Source organism: Lepisosteus oculatus, chromosome 9 (genome assembly GCF_040954835.1).
Source record: "Lepisosteus oculatus isolate fLepOcu1 chromosome 9, fLepOcu1.hap2, whole genome shotgun sequence".
NCBI lineage: Eukaryota > Metazoa > Chordata > Actinopteri > Semionotiformes > Lepisosteidae > Lepisosteus > Lepisosteus oculatus.
This window is the reverse complement of record NC_090704.1, coordinates 1,047,142-1,073,378: the sequence shown is the minus strand read 5'-3', so window position 1 is coordinate 1,073,378 and position 26,237 is coordinate 1,047,142. Positions and strand designations below refer to the sequence as shown.

General features: G+C 47.0%; 1 protein-coding gene and 1 long non-coding RNA gene across 6 annotated transcripts in view; one reads left to right on the top strand and one right to left on the bottom strand.

Annotated features, from left to right (window-relative positions):
• LOC102689813 (serine/threonine-protein kinase N2) overlaps window positions 1-9,308 on the bottom strand; it is a 34,959-nt gene extending 25,651 nt beyond the window's left edge. Inside the window, exon 1 of one of the 2 annotated variants that reach the window (XM_015355239.2) lies at window positions 9,030-9,308. In XM_015355239.2, coding sequence (XP_015210725.2) covers window positions 9,030-9,218 — 189 coding nt within the window. In that variant the 5' untranslated portion in view covers window positions 9,219-9,308. The remainder of the gene's footprint in view (window positions 1-9,029) is intronic. The other variant, XM_069193867.1, reaches the window with a different exon arrangement.
• LOC107078355 (uncharacterized) lies at window positions 8,321-20,530 on the top strand. Of its 4 annotated transcripts, XR_011190363.1 has the most exons (4): window positions 8,321-9,091; window positions 14,162-14,328; window positions 17,177-18,220; window positions 18,964-20,530. It is a non-coding gene; the product is annotated as an uncharacterized lncRNA (long non-coding RNA). The 4 variants fall into 4 exon arrangements; XR_011190362.1 differs by lacking the exon at window positions 18,964-20,530 and having other exon boundaries at window positions 14,168-14,328; window positions 17,177-18,799; XR_011190361.1 differs by lacking the exon at window positions 18,964-20,530 and having other exon boundaries at window positions 17,177-18,799.
• Window positions 20,531-26,237: the final 5,707 nt, after the last annotated feature.

The window sequence follows — 26,237 nt, the reverse complement described above, 5'->3', positions numbered from 1 at the left end:
CGCCCTGCGATGGACCGGAGCCCCCATCAGGACGTATCCCATCCTGCCCCTGCACAGGACTGCCAAGTAGCCGAGCAGGAACAGGCGTCCCGCTGCTGAGTGGATACAGCCACACTGCGAGCTCAGACTCAGACCCTCATGAGGACCAGCAGTCAAGGCAGACAACAAGATGTGCATGAATCCAATTCACTGTCTACTGGCTCCATCACCAATCACATGAGGTAAAGAAACACACCCCTTACGAAGGTAAACCATTCACAGCGTGCAGAACACAGGTCGGACCTTCACACGGCCCTTAGAAAGTCCCTGGCAGAGGCATGAGCAAGAGGAAAGACCAAAGCCAGCTGAACACGTCTCTCCCTTATTGACATACCTGCTAACGAAGGCCACTTGCTCCCAGAGAGACCGCGAGCGCTGTGCAAGGTACCGACAGGGAATGGCCTGACAGAAGCCCTGCTGCAGAATGACTCACAGGTAAAACAGAGGTCACTTTCCAGCTATAATACTTAGAGAGTGTTCACTTTGAAAAACACAATCAACTGTTTAATTCAGCTCGTTCCAGCTTCCTGCAGACTGGAACATTTTACCTAAAAGCCCACATACTGAAAGACTGTCTCGTTTTAAATCAAAACTTAATGGGAGTAGTCTCCAGATCGTAAAAAAACCCCAACACCCTCACCTCACCGGGCAGTTAGAACTCGAAAGTAAACCTTTTCAATCCCCAAAGCATTTTCCATTTGAGAACGCTTTCAAAATGACTCAACTCTGCCAGAAACACTTTTAAACTCTGACCTCGGTCCTCCCTCCTTAGAGGGAATTAGAGAGCTCTCCACTCCACCCAGCAACACTGGGGAAAGCAGACTCGCTCAGACACCAGGCACGGCCAGACGCTCTGCTGCTTTAAGGTCTCCCACCAGAGGTAACAGGTGGCCGAGCCGGGGTGTCACATGGTCACAATGTGCCACCACACGGTTTAGTCTCCCACTGCGGCGCCGCAGAGCTTCACGGTTTCCTCACAGGCCCAGTACTGCAGTACTGCCTGGAGAGGACGCCTACGAGCCGGGACCACGGTTCTGGACCTTTCCAGACGTGGAGCAGACTCCCGGCAGCACTCACGTCTCCGGGAGCAGAGCCCTCCGCAGGCCGAAGAGATCGCCCCCCCCCTGCCTGGGGTTAACCTCCGCTTTGAGCTTCCACTGCTTCTCACTCGGGGCCCCAGCAGACCCCCGAGCCCCTCCCCCCGGCCCCACGCAGCACGCCAAGCGGACCGCCCCACGGACAGGGGAACACGGAGAGGAGGAACCCAGCCTGCCCGGCGGCCCCCTGGGCTGCACACAGCTCATCTCCACAGCAGCCCCCCCGGCCCTGACCCAACAGCAGCCCCCCCGGCCCTGACCCAACAGCAGCCCGCCAGCTCCGACCCAACAGCAGCCCTCCAGCTCCGACCCAACAGCAGCCCCCCCGGCCCTGACCCAACGGCAGCCCGCCAGCTCTGACCCAACAGCAGCCCCCCTGGCCCTGACCCAACGGCAGCCCGCCAGCTCTGACCCAACAGCAGCCCTCCAGCTCCGACCCAACAGCAGCCCCCCCGGCCCTGACCCAACAGCAGCCCTCCAGCTCCAACCCAACAGCAGCCCTCCAGCTCCGACCCAACGGCAGCCCGCCAGCTCCGACCCGCGACTCCAGCTCTTTCTCAGCCAGGGACACGGCCGGGAGGCGAGCCCACGCTGCAGCGGGGGGGAGGGAAAAACTTCTACAGCGCAACAACAATGCCGGAAGAGATCTGCATGAGGAACAAACTTCAGCACCAGCACAGAGCTGCTGTAATCTTCATTTCTGCTTGAACACCGTCCAACGGCTGGACTGTGCCCTCTTGCTCTGAATAACTGCAAACCCTCATGTCATTGTACGGCGCCTGTTCCCTGCAAGCCAGCAGGGCCTTCAGCTACACAGACGTGAGGCACGAGTCTTGCCCGTGCTGCGGTGGAGAGCAGGGTCACCTGTGGGAATAACTTAGTTTCTATTTGAAAAGCAGTTTCTAAAAATTGTTTTTTAAAAAAACTGAATCCCCAGCAAAGTCTGCTGACTTACACTGTTTTGAAAGCAAAATGTGTTCCTGCTCTATGAGGGTGCAGGCAAAGTCACTCAGACAGAGTCAAATAAATCCAGGCACTGGAATCGTAGGGCACAGAGAGTTATATGCATGTCAGCCCAATTAAATACAATTTTTCAACATGTTGTCTTGAAGAAAACAGATTTCAGACTGACGTGTTCAGAGTGCCTTGTTATGGAAGGTTATCGGTCATTAAAAAAAGCATTTAAACAAAGCAGTAAAAGAGAAATGCAAATAGTTCAGTAGTGGAGTTCATGGAGGTCTTGAGTATAAAAAAAAACATGCAACACACTCTAGGTAAGAAGAGGGTTATTAAACTGAATGCAGAACATGATTTTCTATCTTTATGGTAAAAACTCCCCGAAGAGCACTTGCGGCCGAAGGCTCAATCTGGCGACTTTCATAGTCCACTCGGAGCCCCACGCTGGTTTATCCTAGATCAGTCCTAATATGGGCATGTAAACATGTAATCCTCTGTAGCCGGATAACAGTCACAGGAAGAAGGATATGCAGTTTTTGCTTTTGCTGTTCCTTAGCATGCAGTCTATAACATTCCCATGTGACAGAGCTGTTAACCTACTGTTAGAAATGTCTCCTGCTAACCAAGAAAAAAACACGGTAAATCCTCTAAAACAATTCAATCCTACAGTTTGGTGCGCAAACAATTAAAGTCACCGAGCTGCGGCAGGACTGAAAATGCCTTGAGACACATCATCTAAACCCTCAGTCTACAATATGACTGAAACCTGCTTTTCTTTCATAAACTCAACCCACTTCCTAACCCTGTAACCCCCTCTCCAACGTCACACATGATTGACGAGCTTGAAGCCCATCCCCGGCCAGAGAGCCCTGCCCCACAGAGGAGACCTGCTCAACCTGCTCTCTGATACTTGCGAAACGAACTACCTGTAATGAGCCAAGGTGTCCTGCTGACTGCATCCCTCCTGAAGGGATCAGTTTCCTTTCACAGCTTCACTCCTTGCGCATTACAATTAAGTCTAGGTACCTGTCTGTAATCTGAGATCACAAGCTTTGCAAACCAGCCCCCCCAGAAACCAACCCACAAACTCCAGAGCCTGTTGAGGGCTTAGTTTTCAGAACTTACAAGACACACCCTAAGAGTCTGAAGAAAGCTGCAGCCGGTGCATGTTACAGGGTGTTATGGACAAAAGGGAAGGAAATCCGTAACCTGACTGAACACCACAATGTAATCCCTTAGAAATTCCCCGAGACTGAACTATCATCAGAAATAAGTAAACAACACAGAGAAGAGCTGCCCAATGGTCTTCTGGGCTTTACGTTTCAGGAGAAGATGGCAAGAAAGTACCTTCTAGCAATAGGAACTGAACTGGTTACTCTTTTGCAACCTAGGAATCAAGCCTAGGGGCTTGTAAGATGGAGATTGGCATGGCGCTGGCTGGTACAATCACAGCTGTGCACTACCTCTGCTCCCCGTGAAACAAACCAATTTTACAACTTAGTCTTTGCTAAAAATATACCTCAACAAGCAACTGACACACAAAACAGCCTCTACTTTCACAGCCACCCATCCCATTCTAAATACACTTTTACATCTATATGAAATGGACTAGGATACAAAAAATAAATACTAATTCAAGGGTTCCCCCATCATGTTTTGGACACCCCCACACCAGCTGGTACTTGTTCCAAATAAGCTCTCGAGATTCAACCCTTAACCAACACACTGCTTGACTCAAACCTTTGCAAGCTGTTCTATTCAGAAGTTGGGCCATGAAAAACATAACACTTCAAAGTCAACCCCCTGCACATTGAGGAACTATTGCAGAGGTCAAATTCATCCTATCATTAGGTCTTCTCAGCTAATATCATCAGGAGCAGGGCTGAGAACCCTTCGCTGACCAAAACACCACGAGGACATTTTCAGAGCTATAGTGAGCCTTAGAAAAATGAGCAACCCACACGGAGTGGCATTTGGGGTGCCACTCAGGGGGTCCCGGAGATTCTAAACCTTATGACCAGTAAGATAAGCTGCTGCCCCACAGTCCTGCTCACAGTGATAACTGTAATGTTTTTACATGAATGATAAGACAGCCTGATCCTGGAACTGCAGGGAAACAGTCTGTGGAGTCTGTCTATGGAGTCTCCAAGAAACTCCATAGCAGCTTTTTTCCAAGGGCTGTCAGGCTCCTCAACACCCTGGTACCAATTGCACCTACTCCACATCTGGAAATGTAGCTCTTTTTTGCCTAATGTCAGGCACACTGTCTGATGTATTCTTTACACAATCCTGTAAAGTAAATTGCATTATGTGCCCCGTACCCTGTAGAATGTCTATAGCATTGTCTTGTCAGTGCCTTGTCTGTAGTGCAGTTCACACCGTAGACCTGGAGAACGATATCTCGCTCCTCTGTATACTTGTATATGGCTGGAATGACAAACTTGAACTGTGGATCAATCTGGCTGCGTCCTCCAGCACTTGACAAGAAGCAAGAAAGCAAAACTTTTTCAAAGTGCAGCTTTGTTCCGAAAAAATATTTTTTGTAAATAGCAACGTAGAAAAAGGCAAAAAAAACTTCCCCTTGCTTATTAGCAACTTTGGAGTATACCTCTAATGAGAAAACTGCCATGGTATTGTAGCATTACTGTTTCTTCATCAAATTACTGCACGCTAACTTGTTGTCGTATCCAAACTGTCAAAGTTGTCTGTGATCACTTACAAAGCAGACTGCACTCAAACTTCGTCAATATACTAAAAACTTCAATCCTCCATGATTACACTGCATAATTTTCTTTCCTTGCTGCAAGTGATAACTATCTGACAGAAACCGGACACACCACACACACTGGCAGCTGGAACATCAGTGAACCAGAACTTCAAACAGCCCATCCGAAATCAGTGGAAGACGAGGAGCCAGGCGGCCCTGAAGTGTTTACACCCCAGACCCAGGGCAGGAAGGGAAGCTGTGGTGATTTATACACAAGATGCTCCCTTTCTGCCCTGTATCTGCCCGGTGTGTCTGTAAACACCCTGACTTCCACGTCACATCCCGGCGGGTTCGACACACAAAACCAAATCACAACAACAATGCTAAAGTGACTCCTAACCACTTTTAACAGTCTGATAAACATGCGTATGCTGCTTTGTTTTATTTTCACCTAAATTCTACATGGGTCAAGGGATGGAATGGACAGTAAAGGTCACAGCATCACAGCGATCCACACAACACGACAAGAAAAGACTCCGGACAGTCGTTTTCATCAAGGCATCCAATCAGAAGCAGCAACAACACAGGTCTGATGTGCCAGCTAGCAAAGGGATTAGGGTGTCCAGCAATTAAAAAGAGGTGAAGAGACTGCTGTGCATCTCCGCCTAATGAAAACAGCTCCTCAAAGAGACACTTTAGTCTAGTACACTGCAATTCCACTCCACACAGAATAATGAGCTGCCGAAGGCCACGATTTTTAGTAGCTCATAGATAGCAGGATCAATATAAGAATTAAGGTGCTGGTTGTTATGCAGTAGTGCTCTGATGTGAATCAGATAGGCCACTTTAATTATAGAGTACCACCGGTCACACTGATCCCCTCTTCAATTGTCCTGACTGGGAGAAAAAGTCAGGAGTGGCTGAAGACTGCCACTCCACACAAGAGGAAAGTGCACCGACACCAACATGTTCTCTACCTAACTCAGATATTGGCAAACTGCTTTTGTAGGATTATAAACCAAGAAACCAGGCTCTTTAAGACGTCTTCACAAGAAGCCACTGAAAACAAAGAAAAAAACAAATGCTGTACAGGTGAAAAGAACAGAGGACACCCTGGACCATGTAGCCTGAAGAAGAGAAGCAGCCAAACCGCCAGTCTGCACAATCTTCTCTTTTGATGGAGAGAAAAAGCATCACTAAAACTCTGCGCAATACTGTAATTGTCAGAGCACTGGTACTGCTGATTCAGAGCCCCAGCACTGTGCTCTAGACAGCGCAGAACAACTCACAGGCTCTGAAACATACGTCACAGCCAGCCTAATTCCACACCGCCGTCTGCAAAAGAGAAGCTTTCTATTTACACACACCAGCTCACTCACAGACCATTCAAGGGAAAAGCTAATGAACTGTAAACCAATGACCAGCAGCTAAGGCAGAAAAAAGAGAAACTTTTCACATTCTGACTGTTGAAGTCAGACAGGCAGGCTGCAGCGTGGAAACACTTATTTAATTCCTCCAACAAGACAGCTTTAATAAAACTGGATCTGTGCAGTGGATGCCGGGGTGCATGACCATAAAACCTTTGAGCACTTTCTCAAAATTAAGCACGGATTAAAAGCAGTGCATAAAGCTCAATGATTTAACGTGCCAAGACTTTCCCTCCCCTCCTCACAGTGAGCGAATGTTTTTAATAGACTGAGTTAACATGGTTTCTGATATGATCTAGGCGTGATTGTTCCATCAACAGGCACTTCGTCCCTGGCGGTCCTCTGGTGTGCTTAAGCCACTACAGCCTGCATGAGAGGGAAGAGCGCTGCTTGAACCGGAGTACCGTAGGGGAATAGTTTGGACCCGAAGAGCCGCTTGCCCAAACCCTCATCTTCCCAATGCCTCTCGCAGAACAGGGCTCTGGGACCCTTTGAAACTCCAAATGGCTCCATCCCACAAGACCCGGGTACTTTAGTGACACAACTAAACTGGTGCATAAATGTACATTTCAGCAACAGCACAGCCATCTTGTAAAAACACTCCCCTCCTCTACTCCACCACCGCCAGCACAGGCCAGTTTCCTTCAAGCAGCAGGTGCTGCAGACCAGTTCACACAGCAGCCGAGACGTCGGCTTCCAGGAGGAGCAGGGAGACGTGACCCGAGGGTGCACGCGTGGAAGAGCTTTCACAGAAGGGGCTGCGGGAGTGTGGACCAAGCTGCTGTGGCTGTGGAAAAGTGCTATCCGGGGGTTCTTCCAAGAAACAACTAGATAAGACCCTTGGAGCCACTGGCTAAAGGGCGAGATGACCCCCACAGGTCACAGACGAGATGGAGGCCGTCCATAAATAACGCCAGCGCGGACTGTGGCAGCCACCTGCCCACACCCTGAAGATGTTTTACTGTGCCCCTCTTTCTCCTTCAAGAAGTGGGTTCTTTAAAATTTGAATTATGCGCTGTAGGTTCTTAACTTCGATCCCTTGGGCCGGACGCTCTCTGAATGAGAAAAGACTTTGAAGACCAGCGATCAGACAGATCATTAAACATCACCTACAAACCCGAAACAAGCAACTTTAGTTCTGGCACTGCCGATCGCGCTACCCCTCCGTCACGGCCTCGGGGCACACAGCAGATTTCTTTTGATAAGTCTTCGCTTTATTTTAATAGGAGCGTCAGATAAAACAGTGCAAAACGAGTGCTACAGATCCAAACCCCAAAACACAGCGACATGAGAAACGTTTCAGCTGCTGCAATTAGTGCATCATTACTGTTTCTCTGCTGAGCTGAATCGGAGATCAGATAGTTTTGTTCTACATTCAGCAAACTAAGTTTCCTCCTTCCTTTGATCCAAAACCCTGACTCACTTGGCTAATAACGCAGAAGCCGTTACCGAGATCTCTAATTTCCGCAGAATGGGGTCTAATAACATCACAAACCTCTCAAGCGGACATACTCACATCAGAGATATAGTCTGTGAAACACGGCAGAACACATAAAAGGAAGGCGCTGTCGTACACAGAAACCTATAATTTAATTTTATATTTTGCACAGATTAACCAGAGATTTAGTCACGAAGCATAATTATAATTTGCTTTGCGCTAGAACATTAAGATATATCACTCGTGCTTGTTGCATTGGGAAAGACTTGGGATTCTTTTATTAAAATAACAAGATTTGTTAGGGCACGGATGCTACAGTGGGCCTCCCGCTGGGATCCCCAACACCTCACGTGCTGCCCCAGGCTGGGAAGGACCCGCTCCTCCGATTGTATCACTAAACTCCCTAATCGACTGAAGTTGCAGGAAGTCCCATTTCTATTTAAAGACCAGTGCCCCGCTATACCCAGCCCGAAGATTTAACACATTTCCCAACCCCCCATTTTACTTTTGTTAACCATTATCATTTGGAGCTTTCCCTCCTAAAGTAGGTTGTAAACCCGCCCCGAGAAACACCACCGAGAGGGGGAATTTCTGGGGTACCGACCCACCCGCAGGGTTCTGCCGGTAAGAGGTCCGGGGTGACATCTTGGACGGGTCGGGTCGGCCAGAGCCCTGCGCCCGGACACCCCACTGTCCGCTTACTGGGTCCGACAGCAGGGACTGAAACCACTTCCAAATCCAGACAGTATCGACATGTCTCAAGCAAGTTCCCGAAAACAAACCGACACATTTTAAAAAGCTCCCCCTCCCTCAGCTACTGTAAACGTCTCCCGGCTTCTCCAGCGCGTTACAAATATGTGTGTTTATTTTAAAGTCGGCTGGTCGGCACGGTTTCTCGACGCAGGAACAAGAGGGACACGGCGGACGCGGAGATGCTGTTTATCCGGCGACTAATGTTTCGCCCCCTCCCGATCCATCCCCTCCGGAGACGGCAGGACCGCCGGCTCAGACACGCCGCGGCTCCCCGCTCCGCCAACCGGGGCGCAACCGGCGAGGAAAAGCCCCGCCGCCGCTCGGCGGAGCCCCCGCGTACGGGATGCAACAGTTGGGACCTTGTTTAATTATTTTCCAGGCCTCAATCCCTACTTCCCAGGCAACCCTCTGGGAAGAGGAGGAGGAGGATAAGGGGGGGAAGAAAAGAGGAAAACTCATCCCGAAATTGATCGTCCGGAGAACAACCTTTCGCCGGGCCGGCCGCCCGTCCCGGCGGGACGGGGAGCGGAGGCGAGCGGCGATCCCGGCGGCGCCCGATCGGCTCCGGGGGGCATGGAAATTCAAGTGCAACAGTTGCTAAGTTTTCTTACCTGCACCGAATCGGCCGCCATCTTGGCTTCCAACTTTGCCTCAAACTCGGCGGAGAAGGGAGGTGAGTCACACACACACAAACAAGTCGGGCTACACAACTTCTCGCCTGCCTGCCTGCCCGCCCGTCCGCCTGCCTTTCCCGTGCTGCCTTCCTCTTTATCTCTAAGGGGCTTAAAATTCAAAACCATTCGAGCCCCAGCGGGCTTTTGTCCCGGCAGGACAACATCAGCCTGGAAAAACGGGAATCTCCATAATTCTGCTGCCCTTTTTTTTGCGGGGGGTGGGGGGAGGTGTGTGTGTGTGCGGGACTTGACGGGACGGGACGGGGGGGGTGCTTCTCTGAGTATAAACTGTGCGTAGTTTTGTTTTTTCTCCTGTGTTGTGGGTTGCTGGAGTGAGGACTGGGGCAGAGCCGGCGGTTTTCCTCAGCTCGGCGCCCTACTCAGTCCTGCCAGCCCCCCAGGTCCGTCACATGGCCGTGAACCCCGACTCCTGCCCGTCTCCCCAAGGTGTGGGCAAGGCGCTTCTGGCTGCTCTGGGGGGTGTGAGTGTCAGACGTCATACTTGTGACAACTCTGAAACAGAAGAGGCTGTTTCGCCCCCTCCCGATCTTTCCTTTTACTATTTATACGATAGGATAATAATAACCGGTAGAAATTCCTAGTAGTAACAATTGTTTCTCCATTAGGGATATGGATGTATCTATTCCCACCCAGAATTTGCAAGCCTGGAGAGGTGTGTCCTGATGCGGTTAATAATGCACCCCAGTAAAACTGAAAAAAGTTTACAACTGGGTGCTTTCAGCTAATTGTTTTAATTAAATTCAATTTAAGTTTATTTGTTATTATACTTACACAGGTGCATAGTGAATAATGAAAAGTGTTTCTTATTAGTTTCTCAGGTGCAGTATATATATATAGAACAGCAAGCAAGACGAGAGACAGTAAATACAATAACACTAACAGTGTAAACAACAAGTATGGTACCAGTGGGACAGTACCCATATCTGTTAAAAACTGCAAAAGTACACAAAACGGAGCAAACAGTGCAGAATAGTACTGCGATTATCAGATGGCTCAACTCAATCAAGTACAGATTTAAGTGCAAGTTCGGCCTACATTCAGCTGTCGGACGTGTGGTGTATGTAGTGGTGTAGGGGCACAGGAACAAGTGGGGAGAGGTCACCAGCTTGACGGCTCTGGGGAAGAAGCTTGGTCATTTCTTGGGCATTGTTACAACTGCCAGGTGAAATGTGAGAGATGTATTCCTGCTCACACAATGGATTATTTTATTTACATTGGAGGTCATAATGTTACGGTGTTATCGTTTTTTTTTTGTTTTTGTGATTGAAATTTCTGCTCAAGTTATCCAAGGTGGTGACCTAAAATTTGGCGACAGAGACGCCTGTAGGAAGGTCATCTCACGCGCAGCAAGGTGATAACCGTCCGCAAGCCGGACAGCTGGCGTTATTCTGCTCTGTGGCGTACAGCGCGTGGGCCCGGGGCGCCGCTGGTCTCAGTGTGGTGCCACAGTGCGAATTCCTGGGCCTGCGCTATCGCCTGGCGCCTGGCCTTTCCCCCACAGAGCGCTCAGGGGACTCTCGCAAATCCCTCTGTCATTGACTGACCTTTGTGGGAGCTGGAAAAAGAGAGCCATGGTCTTAAACCGGGCGCGTTTTCTCGGTGCCAAGAGAGGCCTTGAGCTTGTCAGCCTCCAGCCCCCTGTTCACACATGCGTGACGAGTTTCCAGTCCGTCTCACCCACAGGTGGCTGGGATGGCTGCTCTGAGCTGTGTGTTTGCAATATCTAAGGAATTCTTGTCCTGCTCTTTTCAAATAGCTGTATTATTCCACACTAATACACAGTACAGATGTTAACCTCTGCAAATTGTAGCCTCATGATGGAAGTGTCTGTTGCGATTGCAGTGCCTGAGTAGCAGCTGGGACTGAGTAACTCTGATCATCCGTGCTGCAGTCTGGCCTTCTTTCTTCCTCTCTTTGAAGGGACACGGAAAGTCTTACGACTGGAAAAGGTGAAAATGGAGGTTATTTCCAGATTAGAGAATATCCCTATGATACTCAGTGGTAAAGTGAAACTGGTTTCTGCAGTCCAGGATGTTGACTAGAGAAGATTTTGGGAGTTAGAGGGCTTATAGGATTCACTGTGCCACAGCAGCCCCTGCTGGTATCGGACATTATTGATATAGTTTTAGGCTGCGCTCTGCTCCCGAAGGACATAGGAAAATGGGCCTTTCAGCCCATCTAGGTTGTTGTAGTTGAATGATCAAAGCATCTCACCCACCAATGTCTTGTGACAAGCCAGGGTGTCAGCTCTGACAGTGCCTCGAGGAGTTAGGGTTAAGCAGCTGTGTGAGAGGGCAGTGGGTTCAGACAAGATGGAGAACCTTGTCTGGACCACATTCCCCAGGATCCTGTGGGCAATGAGCTGCAGCCCTCAGTCACCTGACCGGTCGGTGCAAGGCGATTGGCTGGATGACAGTTTAAAAGCAGGAAGCAGGGTCTCCCAGTGGCTGGCCTGTCTCCTGTCTGGAAACTGGTCAGATCCTCTGCTGGGCATATTCACCAGAGGGAGGAGAGAAGGAAGCGAACGACTGAGGGACAAAGGAACTGCGGAACCTGTGAATCTGAGTAATTTTGGAAGTGAGTTTTGAGAGAGACCAGAGATTGACAGTTGTCGTTTAGAGGCTGGTAAGCAGCTTAGCTGCCCGGGTTCTGTTGGGGATTGAAGAAAGGAACAGCTATCACACCTGAAGACAGCCGAAACATTGTGTCTCTGTCTTTTCAGCGTGGAATAAACCTTTACCTGTTCTTTTGCAGCATACGCATGCTGACACAGCTACCTGCTTGAACTTCAGGATCAAAGAAGTCTAGCTAGCAGCTCAAAAAGGTTTTTGTTGTGGTCTGGTTGTTGTGAGTGTTTTCCTGCACACTGTAAATAAAAAGGAAATTTCTCTTTACCTTGCAGTTGCTCTGTGTGTTTGTTTTTATCCAGACCTGCATATCAAAGTTCCTATTTATGATGCCGCCTGGGCTGGTTGCAGTGATCAGAACCTGTTTTTCTGTGTGCGGTCTCTTGTGATCAGGGTGAAGGTGCCAGTGGACAGCAGGATCAGGGAGAAACACTAAAGTAGTAATAAAAAATGTGAGAATGTACCAGTGTCATAAAAAATGATAACCTCTCTCATAAGTTCCCGAGGCTTGCCGAAGTGGATATCTAAGACCATATTTGTTAACACATGGTGCTAAGAAACAGCTCCAGTAATTAATTCCGTTTTTGTTTGTCTTTATAACTGAAATCATGGTGTCTTGCTTCAGCAATCACAGGAGCTGCTCCTTTACCGGTTGCCAGGCAGGTAGCTGGGGAAAAGATTTTGTGTTCCGCATCTCCACAGGTCCAGCTCTTTTTCCTGGGGCAGGTGATCTCTCCATGCAGAACTTTGCGCTTTTTTGAGTTTGCCAGTGAAACCCAAGATTCTTTCTCTCACAAACCACACAGCAGCTAAATCAAACAGCCAGTGCCAGTAATTCAAAGCTGCTGTTGCTAACCAGGTGAGAAATCTGGTTTCCTGTGTCTGAAAGATAAGACTAAAACAACCACATGCGCTTGTGTGAAAGTAAAAGTTCCCGTACTTACTGGGAGAAGTGCTTGGTGTTCATGCGTTTGTGGGATTTTCTTTGCTCCATATGACTTTTTAAGACAGAAGGTCCTGTGTTAAAAAGGAGAGCAAAGCGAAGGTTTTATGCAGTTCATTTACTTTATTTTTACCTTCCGCGTTATGCAAAGATGATGTCTCTGTGATTTACACAAACCTATGGGATAGGGATCAGGGTGACGTTTTATGAACATGGCAGAGAAATGACTTCTTTTAGCATCCGTGACAGCCTGACCAGTGAGGCTCTAGGACTCCAGCCAGCATGAAGCTCCTTTGTTAGAACTTTTAACCAGAGGCTGACTCTTAGCTGCTGGTCGATCACGTGGAGGCAGCACAGGGGACTACCTCACAGGGTCTTTTTATCACTTTTATTTCCACACGTTGAATGCTTTGTAAGCAATGCTAAAATAACTTTTCCCAGCAGTATAAATATGGACCTGACGAAGTTCCACTCCTTGTAGTTGCTTATATTGTAGAGATGCTGTTCCTCAGGTTGGAGAAGAACATCCATTTGAACGGCATGCGCTTGGGGACCTCGGTCTCTGTGCAGCTCTCGGGGCTCCTTGTGAAGGTACCCCTGAGCTAGCCTGGCGCATGGCGTCCGAGTCTGTTCTGTGCTGCCCGCCGGCCCACGCAGGAAGCGAACGGCCGAGAGGGGGGGGCTTCTGGACGTCTCGGAGCCTCGGCGGGTGTGTGGCTGGCCGCGGCTGACCCTGGGGGAGAGCCGTTTGGGTGTGAAAGCCCGCAGCCGGCTCGGCCAGCTCTCCGACACCACTGCTCACTGCGACAGCGACCCAGAAGCTTCCTGTGTTAACAATTGCACATCCTGCGATAAACCATGTGCTGCCTTATCGCACTTGATAATCTCGTGGTGTTTTTAATAATACCTTTTTATGTGGTATAAAAAAGGGTTACTTTGCAAAGGGGGACAGAGACAAAACAACCATAAATGTCTCTATTACAGCTTTTCCAAATAAAATAAACCTGATGAAATGTAAGCTGTTTTTTTGTGTGTAGTTCTGCTGTCTGTTCTTATTATAGTATTGGTCCAGATCGGTGTTGGTAACTCTAAAAACACAGTCGCTTTTGTAGATTATAGATAGATTTATGTGTTTGCCTGATTAAAAATTGGAAAGAGTTGATTTGTTTTAATGGTACTGCTTAAAGCTCAGTTTAGTCTTGAGCTGTTTTACAACCATTCCTCTCCTGGAAGGGATTTCTATAAAGTGTCCAAGTTGGCAAAGCACATCTCTTCCATTTCTTCCTTACTACGTGTCTGCCTTTGAGTTTGGGTGTTCCTGCGCTGGGAGTCGCTGGTGCAGCATAGGGAGCTGCTGTGATTGAAGAGGTCTATAAGAAATGCCTGGTGCCAGGAGTGTGTGCTTGCAGAGCTTACAGGTCTTGGGTTCATGCAGAGGGGCTGAGCTGTCTGCTGTGTTGTCTTTGTCTTTGGGCCAGAAACAGGCTGAGCTGAGACGGGGCTGAGCGAGCAGCTGAGGGCTGTGCTGTCCCAACCGAGGCAGGTGAAGGCATGACAGAGCAGCTCCAGCTGGGCACTGAAGCCTTCTGGCTTGTCCTGGTGAGGAAGGACCTGCTGCAGATGCAGCTCAGTAACAGGGGTCCAGGTGTGTTTTTTTAACAGTTTCTACGGTTTTGATGCATGTTGTTTTATCTTGTTGCATTGTGTTTATAAAGAAGTTATGACAGAGTTTTTATCGCTTCATTCAGATAAAGTGTTACCAATGAAATAAGTCAGAAAGCTATTGCACAATTTCACGAAAAGAGTGGGGGTGTTACCCTGGAGTCCTGGCCAAATTTCCCCCTGGCCTTTACCAATCATGGTCTCTTAATAATCCCCATCTATTAACTGGCTTCATTAGTCTGCACTCCCCCCCATTGACAGCTAGTGTGTGGTGAGACTATTGGCATACTTTGGCTGCTGTTGCATCAACCAGGTGGGGCTACACATTGGTAGTGGTGGAGGGGATCCCCATTACCTGTAAAGCACTTTGAGTAGAGTGTCCTGAAAAGAGCTGTTTAAAGTGTAAGGATAATTATAATTATTGGTCTCAGAGTGATAGTGTCAATCTGGCTCCCTCTGGTGGTTAATTATGTCATGACACAATGGACAGGGTTCGCTGATGTCTGCCATTGCTTTCATTGCTGTTATCTGTGGAGAGCAGAAAATGAAATAAGCTGTGAACCAAAGGAGAAAGTGCACTTCAATTCTTCCTTAGATTCTTCTTCAAAAAGTCCACTCTGAGAGCACTTGTCTGTATGTGTTGTTGTGGTGGACAATAAGATGCTTACACTGGAGCTCGACGGTCCTGATCTATAACTCCCGCAGGACTGTCCCTCCAGGACTGGAGCTGGACGGTCCTGATCTATAACTCCCGCAGGACTGTCCCTCCAGGACTGGAGCTGGACGGTCCGGATTTATAACTCCTGCTGGACTGTCCCTCCAGGACTGGAGCTGGACGGTCCCTCCAGGACTGGAGTTGGGCTCCACCAGGTGTTTAAAAACCGAAGCTCCATGCAGCTGTTTTAAACGTGCTAATCAGCGCAGCAGCAGTTTTCCTGAGGGCTGCGCGGTGTCTTCAGGGCAGTTTTGTTACTCTGTGGGCTGGCATGTGCCTAACTCTGCCTAGAGTCCGCATGTCCAGAGCAAGTTAGAGTCTCCGCTGTTTTTACGGCACGGTGATCTGCTGCCGTTTTTGATGACTATACAGCGTAATAAGACCTCGTGACAAAACAAGTGCAAATAGCTTATTTGCTGTGCATCACTTTGGGTACGAGTGGACAAATAAGTGAGAATACTGTATGTTATGGAGACCAAATTGTCCAGGCAGTAGACGGGCCAATCGATGGGCTGAATCACGTCCTCTGCTGATCGTTTTTGGGGGGGCTGTAGTCGGCGCAGGTCTGTGTTGTGTTTGCGCAGTTTCTCACAGTAAAACTAACAGCCGAACCTTTAGTGACCTGGATACACTGTTACTGCAAAATACAGCACCAAACAATAAGAACAATAAGCCATATAGCAGCCCAGTGGATTCGTTTATTTACCAATGTGAAATTTAGATGAACACTTACGAACTTATTTTTATTGTTTTGATAGGTTTAATGTTACTAGGTTATTGTTTTGTTAGGTTTCAAGTCTAATCGTGAAAATCTAAAGGATGCACAGATAATGAGTACGTAGGGTACATTTTACATTTTATGTTGTTCTATAAAGTGCTCTGTCTACCTGTCTGAGGGTTTGCGCTGCAGAAGCCCCACCTACCACTAGAGGGAGACTACACACTGCGTAACTCAATACATGTTTTCCCATTGTGAAGACATAGGAGAGGTTCCAAGAGAGGAGACCATTCGGCACAAGTACTTAAGAGCAACGAAAGCTGTTGTTATTTCTTATATAACTGAAGTGATATGCACTTTCTTGAAGAGAAGTAACTGAAGATCTTGTACACTTTGAAACACTGCTCTGTTCACTACTTAATGACATCCATACAAATTAAGATCATTTTGCTGTATGCCACAAAATGTGAATTCCTAGTGCTACACCTACACTTATTACTATAATGATAAATAATTTAACAGAAGCACTTTGGAACAGTTTGTTTTGATCACTGTATCAGGTGTTTGTTCAATTAAGTAATGTAGGAGTCATATGAAATCTTTACAGCACTGAGGGACCACAAGGTTATCACTCCTGACGGGATCGATTAATTCACTAAACTGCTCGAAACGCAGATGTGGTCCCAGTTTTCCTGCCCTGCTGGGCTGTGGCTCCAGGGGCAGAGCTGGCAACCCCTGGAATGACAGAACGAGTCCAGAAGTTGATAACGCAGAACAGGACCCACACAGTAAAAACCGCTAGAAAGAGGATTTTGGCAAGGAAGAGAATAAGGACAGTGAAATGAGACCAGGTCTTGGTTCAGAAAGGGGTGTGTGAGGAAAAATAAATTTCCGGACTGTCCGCCTGTTTGTTGGGGTTTTCGGCTAATTTTGTGCTTGCTGTCTCGCCCTGTCCTTCCCCGCTGAATCAGGAAGAAGTGCATGTTTTTGCGGCAGCATTCACAAATGGCTCTTTCTTTCCCCTCACCTTGTGACCTAGACCACTGGTGACTTCTTTTACGCAGAGTGGCCAAACAACTTCGAATACGGAAAAGAACATCTTTAAAATGCTGGTCGTTGCACACTGAGAATAATACACTTGCCACAGAACTTTGCAGCAGGGGCTTCTGCAGAAAGCATTCCTGAACGGTCCATCTTATTGCCCTCTGCAGCAGGAAGGGATGAAGTCATTAAAGCTTTTCAGAGCCGATGATCCAATTTCAACCTGAGGCTCAGAAAGCTCCCGTCACAGAGGTCTTGTTGCTGAAGCTAAAAGCAGCCTGCTGTGTCAGCTGATCCCACTGAGGGCTCAGAGGAGTCCTTCAGCAGGGATGAAGCTCAGGTGCCTTTCTCTTTCAGGTGCGACCCGTGACCTGCGACCCCCGACCTGTGACCCGCTCACCCGTGGCTGGGCTCATGCTGGGACCATGCCTAAACCTCCCTTTGGCTCCTGTGCCTGCCAGCGCCAAAGCTGCCACCACTTAACACGACCTGTTGAAAAACTGTGTTGCAGGTGGGCTCAGGCCCTCAGACCTTCCCCTGTGTGACAATGAGAAACGTCTCTCCTCTTCTGCACACTGGAGCCCTGGCCTAATTCAGCCACAGAATAATATCTAATAACAATAACAATAATCATCATCATTGCTAATTCTTAAAAGTAATACCCAGATATTCAAGGCTTTGAAATATTAACCGGTTTCCTGACTTAAATCTTTGTCACTATTAATTAATCACTGTTGTGTATAAAGCAGGATTTTCAGCCTGTGTTGTAATGTAGGTTTTAGTATTCTAGCTCCTTTTTGAATTGATGATAGAGAAATAATGCTGGAACATTTTCACTGCAGACCTCGACTTCAGGGGAGCGAGTGAGGGCGAAGCTGAGCACAGCCGCTTCCAGGTCAGCCTGCGCGCAGACAGTTGGTCCACGAAGCCAGAAGCCGCTCGGGTGCATATTGAGCAGAGCAATGCTGATGTGACACCAGGCTTCATGAATATCAGTCCTGATTTGATTTAATTTGCAGCTCTAGCAAAACAGAGCCTTCTTTGGTTAAAATATACACACGCGTTGAAATCAAACCCTGGCTTTTGCGCTCACGGAGCTATTGCGTTTCAAGACGCCGGAGTTCGAGATTCAGTTAGCAGAGTCATTTACTGTTGCCCCTCCAATCACCGCCAGAGCCTGCTCACGCCCCGGATCACCTTACCCCAAGTTTAATCCACCCGGTGCGGAGCAGATGGTGGGAATAATGTTTATGAAACGCTCGGTGCAGCGACAGGAGGCGCAGGGATGCTGCTGGTCGGGTGTATTTCAGCTGGGGTTCTCAGTGACACGGCGCCCGGCGGACGTGTGACGCAGGAGCCGGGGGACAGAGGCCGACCTGTCGTGCCTGGTTCTGAGGCTCGGTACGCCGGTGGGGGTTTTCATGACAAACAGCCTGAATAGTCACAGGGCTGGGGCTCCAGTTACACTCGCCTGCTAATCAGGGTAATGAGAGCGGGGGGCTGACCGCGCACTGTTCCCCAGGTCAGGCCCGATCGTGTGCGCTTGCAGGGGAGGCAGCCGGCAGTGCTGCTGCCACGGGCACCGGCCGTCTGCGTGGAGGAGCTCCCTGTGTCCGGAAAGGGGCATTTCCTGAATTAGCGCCGCTGGTATGAGCTGCGGTATAGCCCCAATCTGACTTTTTAGCCACGTGTCTTGCGACACAGTGACAAGGTGTAGGAAGGGACTTATTTTTGCTCAGGTCATTGTGAGGTCTAACACTGCGTGGTCATGCAAGATCCCGTGTCGCTGCTCACGAGAGGAAGCGTGTCCTCTGGGCTGCACAGTCTGGCCTCCCTGAAGGTCTCTGGATTCACCTGGAGCAGCAGCTTCTCTCTGCTCTCCCTGCTGTGTAGCGTAGAGGGACTGCACCTCTCCTGTAAATAACACACACCGGGGTCCTTGGATTGGAAGGGGCTGATAAAGCTCTCATGGATATAAAACGTTTGTTTATTGTTGTTTGTTCGGCTGAAGTAGATCTCTTTACACATTCGTTGCCATCCTTGGTTCTTAAAACTAGAATACCTCATTGATTAATATTGTGCTTGCCGAAGCGTGGACTGTATCAGTACATGACTCATTCACAAATTGTTTTTGTGTGTTTCAGAAATGTCCACCAGCGTCAATTAATATTCCCCTTTGCTTATGTCAGCCAGCTATGAAATTACCTTTCTGCACCCAACCAGCCTGTTCATCACAGTCCAGTCGGGTACGAGATCATTAAAATGGACATCCCTGCCGAGGCTGGGCAGAGACCTACTGCACAATGTGCAATGTGTGGGCAATGGTCCTGGGTCTCATGACTGTGCTTCCTGTATCAAGAGCGTGTTTGCCCTAAAACGCTTCCCCTGCCAGTACACTTGTGCACTCTTCGAGTCTCCGCAGTGAAGTCTTCCTTCTGAAGGGACTCAGCAGTCTCACCACCAGCGTGTAATGCCAGGTGCTTTTGAAAAGCTTCACATGCTCTATGCCACCCTTTGATTCTCCAAACTCCTTCAAATCCAGACTCAAAACCCTCTTCTTCAGAAAAGCCTTTACTTTACTGGTTCCATTCTTCACCCCTCTGCTCCTGCGATACTTAGCACCACCATCCACGGTCTCCTCTATGTATTGTAATTTTGTTTTATCTTGTCAATTCTTTTTATTTATTGTTGTTGTCGTTCTGTAAAGCACTTTGAGATGAAGTCATTAACCCACCATTGCTGTGGGGGGTATTTTAAGAGCTGTGTATATTTTGCATATTTCATATATGCACAGAGGGACATGGAAAAATATGTTGATATACATCAGTTTTTTGTATATTGTATGTTTTTTGCCCTTTTGCCTCTAGGGGGAGATATAGTACACAGAATGTTTGCTTTCCTTGAATAGTTTTAGGGATGTTAATCTCATTCCTTCACAAGGTAGAGCCAATTTTCACAGTATACATCCTCAAAAACATGGTTACAGCATCGTACTGTTCTGAAAAACTGTATCTTGTACTTCTATTCTTTATAAAAAGAGCTACAGATCAAAAGATCTGAAGAGTTTCATACAGCTTCATTTACATTAATAAATAGGGGCATTCAAATCAAAAGTGAGTGGTAATTTGGGAGGTATAATTTGAGGTTAATCTTAATGACACATTGCCTTCTGAAAGTAAACAGCCAACTCTGTGCCTTAATCATTGCAAAAATATCTAAGGGCCAAATGTAACGGACTGCAGGAATAGCGGACCTGCTGCTTTCTGAAGTTATATTGCACTTCAATGATGTGCAATTGACAGTGTGCACTGTCCACTGTCCTGGGGTGCAGAAATCCAGTCTGAATTGCAAGTGTTTCAAAGAAGAAGTTCCACCATGTCTGTTGAGATGCGCCTCTGAACTGATGGAAGAGGGCAAACTGGGAGAAACTCTGATGGCTGACCTTTGGGACGTGTCCACCAGACTGGAACCCCAGCAGGCTGACCGACGTACAGTATCTGTGCTCTCTGACAGCTGAGGCCCGAGCAGGCAGGAGGTACCAGGGCCAGGACTCGGAAGTGCGGAAGAAACAGCTCTCTAAACAGATAATTGATTTGTTCAGCTCTCCGCTGTTTATTTCCAGTGTACATTCTAGAAATTGGGCTGATGAAGTTTTAATCCATTTAATGTGTGTGCGAATGTGCAACTTACAAATTACCTGTCGTCTTAAAGTACTCTCTGAACTCAAATGATTTGTAAATCTCATTAACTGAAATAAAATTATTTCATTGATTAAAAAAAATACACAATATGAACAGCAACAGGAAACACATTCTGGTGGACACGGCTTGCCAAGCAGTGTAATAAACCTTTACAGAAATAATACAGATATAATTAAATATGAAACGGTGCAATAAGACATTAATCTGATGGTCCTAATAATAAACATTACTGGGTGATAACCTGGATTCTTCTGCACTTAAGTGTCCTGCAGTATATTATGTTTTTCCTGATGTGATATACCGCAGCACGTGTTGACAAGGGAAGTGCATCTGAAGAGTTGGGCTTCTGAGAGCGCTGCTTCCTGTCAGTAGAGCGAGCCCGGAGCATGGCTGGCTGTTTCCAGAGCCTGCAGCAGCTCTGATGCTGCTGTGACCCCGATCTGTTCCTTTACTTACCACTCTGACATCTGAGTCCTGAACACCGTTAGATGTGCAAGGAGTGGACTGTTTAAGATGATTAAAGCTTCTTCGGCTTTCTATTGCTTTCATAGCTCAATCAGGATTAGACTCAAGTCAGTTCAGGGTGAGTGTGTGCACACTTTTCAGCTGTGCATTTGTATATGGTAGGAATACAAATGGGCTCAGTTGCAGAACACTGAGTTTTTAAAATATATTTTATATGCATCCAAATAGTAAGCAATGTTTCCTTTGACCTTCTTCATGCCTTTCAAGTTTCAGTTTGTTCTATTTTGAGTATGCCTTTCTTCAAAGCAGTGGAAATGCTCTGTCCGACAGCCACAACTTTTGAAAAAGTAAAATCGGATAACAAAATAAAAATATTGAAGTATAATTGAAATATAAAAATATTGAAGTAAAAACAGTTAAGTAAAATCCATTTTTGAGGAGTACCAAAATTAAAGTACTGTCAGACTGGTGGTGGCTGACTAGAGGTGTCCTTTATATGCTTTTTCACTGGAATTCACTGGAGACTGTGGCATTGCCTGAGGTGTGCTAGTTAAGCTTCAAGCAAAACCAAGGACACAAATGTAAAAAACAAACAGCGGGACCTAAAGGTATTTACAATTCTACATATTTTCTACAAGGCCAAAATATAATTTTTCCAGATAGACGCACTGATAGGAGACAGGGTGTACGTGTGGGGCTGTACACTTGGGACACAACTTAATAAACGACTGGATAGCCACTTCTGTTTGTGAGTTTTATGGCGAGCTGGTCACAGAAAGGAAAATGGGGATGTGCTCAGAAGATATCTAACGTGCAGTAGCAGGCGACACACAGAAAATATCGTCACCAAACGCTAAAATTCTGCTAAAAGGTCCCGGAAGGTGCTTGTGCTGCTGAAACCTGACCCAGCTGCTTCATTGACACGTAATGAAACCTGACACTGGACAGAGTGCAGTTTAAAGGATGCCGACCCTGAACTGGGCTGTAGATTATTTCACAGCACTTTTATTTGATTTGTATGAGAGTGTATTGAAGGACTCCCCCTGCCCCCTGAAGCTGGATCGTTCTGAATGTGAATTTAATCAAGTAAATTGACTATGAAGTGCAAACACAATTAAGGATATAATAGACAGAAAATACATCTAAGTGATGCCTAGCTTCAGATCTTGTAAACATTAGAAGAAGACTTTTGCTAGTATTAGTATTATCTTTGAAAAAATCCTAACAGTTCATCAGCTTTTTCAATAGGCAATCATGACAGTGTGAAGCACTTGTCATCTGTAAAGGGGAAGTAATTGAAAGAATCTATTTTTAAAATTCTACATACTTATTTGTAGGGGGACCTTATGTCCTGTTTCTCCTGCAATAGTCCCACATTTAAGGTCGGACCCAGGCTTCTTTTTAGAGAAAACAAGCTGTTTCTCCTGGATTTCTGAGCCATGAGGCCTCCATCTCCGATACTGGAAAAGAGGGGTGAGCCTGTAGATCTGTAGCAGGAAGGTTGAAAAGTACCAGGGAAGCAACAATGCTTCTAGATGAACCAACACCCCAAAACGTCCAGGCAGTGAGCTGATGTCCTGCTTTGAGCTTGTGGGCAGAAAAGGACACTGCCTGGTGTTTGGCTTAGTCTTCGTGACACTATTCATGCATTTGTATACTGGTCTGTGCTGCAGGCCTGTGTTACAGGACGATAATGCTCAGGTAAAAAGGCACCTCATAGGTCAATAAGCATGTTCTGTGTACAATATAGGATCACATTGCAGGGCCTGAACTGCTGCACACCGGACAGAGAACGGTAACGGGGTCCGGCTGCAGCACATGTTCCTGCCAACCCTCTCCGTGGTGAGCGTTAGTGCCAGCCCCCTCTGGCTCTGTTCTCCTGCCTGCCTGTGAGGCTGAGCCTTGTGTTTCTAATGGGGCGTCTTCGATTTTCTGTGCCCCTTTATAGCCAGGTATTCCTATTCCTAGGTCTTTTCCCCATTAAGACGAGATGGTTGTCACTCCACCTAAGATTTGCATTCGCTGCTAATGCATCTTATCAGCTTAATATCACAGCTGAAGACAGTCTCTGGCAGCTGCTGTTTCAGGTTAATAAAGGGCAGAAGCAATTCTCTGAAATAATACGGGAATAGTAAGTAATGATAAAATGTCACAGACAATAAGAATGGTGTATGCTCCCTTGTTTGTTTTAAGCAGTGTAAAATATGGTGAGATAAAAGCGTCCCTGCACAATGGGTGTATTTAACTAGAAATGACGGAAACATCCAATTCAGAATCTCTCTGTGCTCCAGAGTACAGTCCTCTCAGGTGGTGCCTCTTCCCTCGTTGCCTGTGGAAGAACTTACAGTTAATCATTTCTGATGAATCCCCATTAATGAAATCTGCACAGGTTTCGTGATGTTTCTGGCTTTAAATGCATTATCTATAGATAAGCTTGGAATGAAAACAGCAGCGTTTCTCTTTTTTTTTTTAAAAAAAAAGAAAACCTATTTGATGGTGATAACCACCCCTCCCCAAAACAAGACAGGAACCGTGGGTGTGAAGACCAGGCCTCTTGCACACCTGAGAGCAGGTGCCGGGTTCGAAAAGCATCCAGCAAGCTGGGAAATGAGGGCGCCATGCAATTCCTTTCCATTGTCTCTTTTAAGATCCCGAACTCTTTCCTCCAGGCCTTTGCTTCTTGTTTCCTGAAGTGGCTGCAGAGGAGAAGCAGAAGGAGGCTAACGAGCGCTGGCAGCGGGGGCCGGTGCAGCAGGGGTTAACGAGCGTGCGGGCGAGGGGGAGCTGGTTGCGCTCCTGCAGGGGTGCTGTGCCAGACAGAGCCCGCAGCAGCTGCAGGGAGAGGAGCTCGCTCGTGGCCCGGGGACACAGAAACGGGGAAACAGGGCAGGCTGCCTGCTGCAGCAGTCCCTCGCGCGGTTAATCACGCTCCCCCTCTCAGCGATGATTTGCAAGAGCAGATTAATCAGAGAGCATGGCTTGATGAAATTTTGCTGTTATTGTGCCCAATTTTAGCAACATCTTTTATTATCTTCATTATTCATTTACAGGGGACTGGCGTCAATTATGCAAATGACTTCGCGCACTTTGCAGATTACTTCATTTGCTGCTATTGTTTGTGGAAATTTAATTATTAAATATTATTAAGCTTGCGATTTCTTCAATTTTCCAAGGCTTAGTTTCAATTTGATTTTTCCTCCAGCTGCTCTTCCTTCCTTTCTGTGCCAAAAAAGCTCCTCATCAAAGCAGCTTTGGCATGTGAAGGCCAAATAAACTCTCCTCAATTTAATAATTTTGAAGTTAGTCCCTTGTTCTCAGCTGCGAGCTCAAAGCAATGATGGGAGAAAAGCAGAGCACATTCAATTTAATGAGCAGAAATTGAATTCAAGTTTGTTCAGAATTGACTTCAATTAAGCAGAGCCTTAATGATAAATTAATCTCTTTTCTTTATTCTGAGGAATTTGTTTTTCAAAGGCAGTCTCAGGCAGCAACAGAGACTCAATAAAGAATACCAATTTTAACTCGATCGGAGGACAGATAGCAGCATTAAAGCTTTATAGTAAGCGCGCTCAGACGAAATAGGATGTACCCTAAGTAGACATTCTCATTTCCATTCATTGTAACCGTCACCACGCTTTTTCCAGACATGTATAAACCAGCAATTTAAATATTGTCATGCATTCAAGATAGAATGTTAATCCTTATTACAAACTCCTAATTGAACACACATTTCAGAGTTTAAAAGCATTTGAACTCTGGGGAGAAGAAAAATCTTTTTCCTTCTTAACCCTTTTCCCTTGACTGCTAGATGGGGAGGATATTTATTTAGAGCAGTCACTATTCATAGCAGTTGCATACTTTATCTGAAACAATTACTGTACTGTACAGTAATTATTTTTTTAATTGCCAAAAATAGTGCTACCAGTTAAGCTCGTTGTACACATTCACTGAGACTGACACGAGCATCACTACCAAGAGCTGCAGCAGATATCACTCTCTCTGTATTTGCACATGATCACTGGGGTGTGCTGAACACAATAGGTAGGACACTACTTTTGTACATATTCTGTGCAGGAATTCCAAGCCCCCATTGTCTTGGCATGTATTGTTCTAGCTTGTGTGCAAGCAAATTTTTACAACATTGACACCATGTGTTCTAGAGAGGTACCAAGGGTCTTACAAAAGAAGTGAGTGTTTTTCAGGGACGCACTGTCTTTTAACTCTGCAGGTCCTGCTGTAGAATTTCAGAATTTTCAGAAGCCCGAAAAATTTAATTGAATAATACTGCTCCTTAAGGTTGTCAGTAGATATTGATTTTCTTCCTTGAATGGTTTCTGTGGGGGTATGGTTTCCCTTAAAGGCTCAGCTCAATTAGGACAGATACTTTTTTCACTCAAGGAGTCACTGGTGTTCTCAGAAAAACAACTTGCAGAAAGTGTCAAGAATCAGAAACACCACTGAAGCATGACGACATTCCACAGGTTTTTTGGACCCACATTGACAAGGGGCATCAGTTGACATCCTACCCAGAACCCAAAGCAGCACATCTGTTATGAAAAATTCAAGAAATAATGGCCCAAATGGTGACCAGGAAATCATATTTTGCAGTCCAATCAAGCTGTTCGAGGAGGCCTCATTTGTGCGTGCACATCGCTAATGTAGGTTGTGTTATTTACTCTGTTTGATCAAACAGGACATGTTCTGAAAGACTCTCATCCCGCAGCCCTATTCTTGACAAGCTCTTAAAACCATCAGGGGTCTAAACCCAGGTTTGTCAGTGGCTCCGTTACAACCTCCCAGTTTGGATGGTTAGTTCTGGCCTGACAGACCCACCAGGTGTCAGCGTCTCCAGCCACCAGGACTTGTGAGTTCATGGAGAGGTACAGGCCTGCCTCACTTCCTAGCGAGGGCTTGCTTCCTTAACTGAAGGGCTTTGTCACAGGATGGAAAACACAAGACTGATGAATTCACTGACATTTTCGTGCCCTGCAGTGCGTTACTATTTCAGACAGCATTCGGCGCCTCAACCCAAGTCCAACAGGAGCGTCAGCAAGCACAGAAAGTGCCTGGCCAGCCAGGGCATCAGCGCTGGCACTGGCTGGAAGGAACAGCTGTCTTTATTGACAACTAGAAGATTGTACTACAAAGCTCGGCAACCACAGCGCAGCAGTTCAGAGCACAATTCAAGACACATTGCTTCTGCAAAGCCCCAGGACATGTAAATAATGACTTAATGAGAATGCATGCCATTA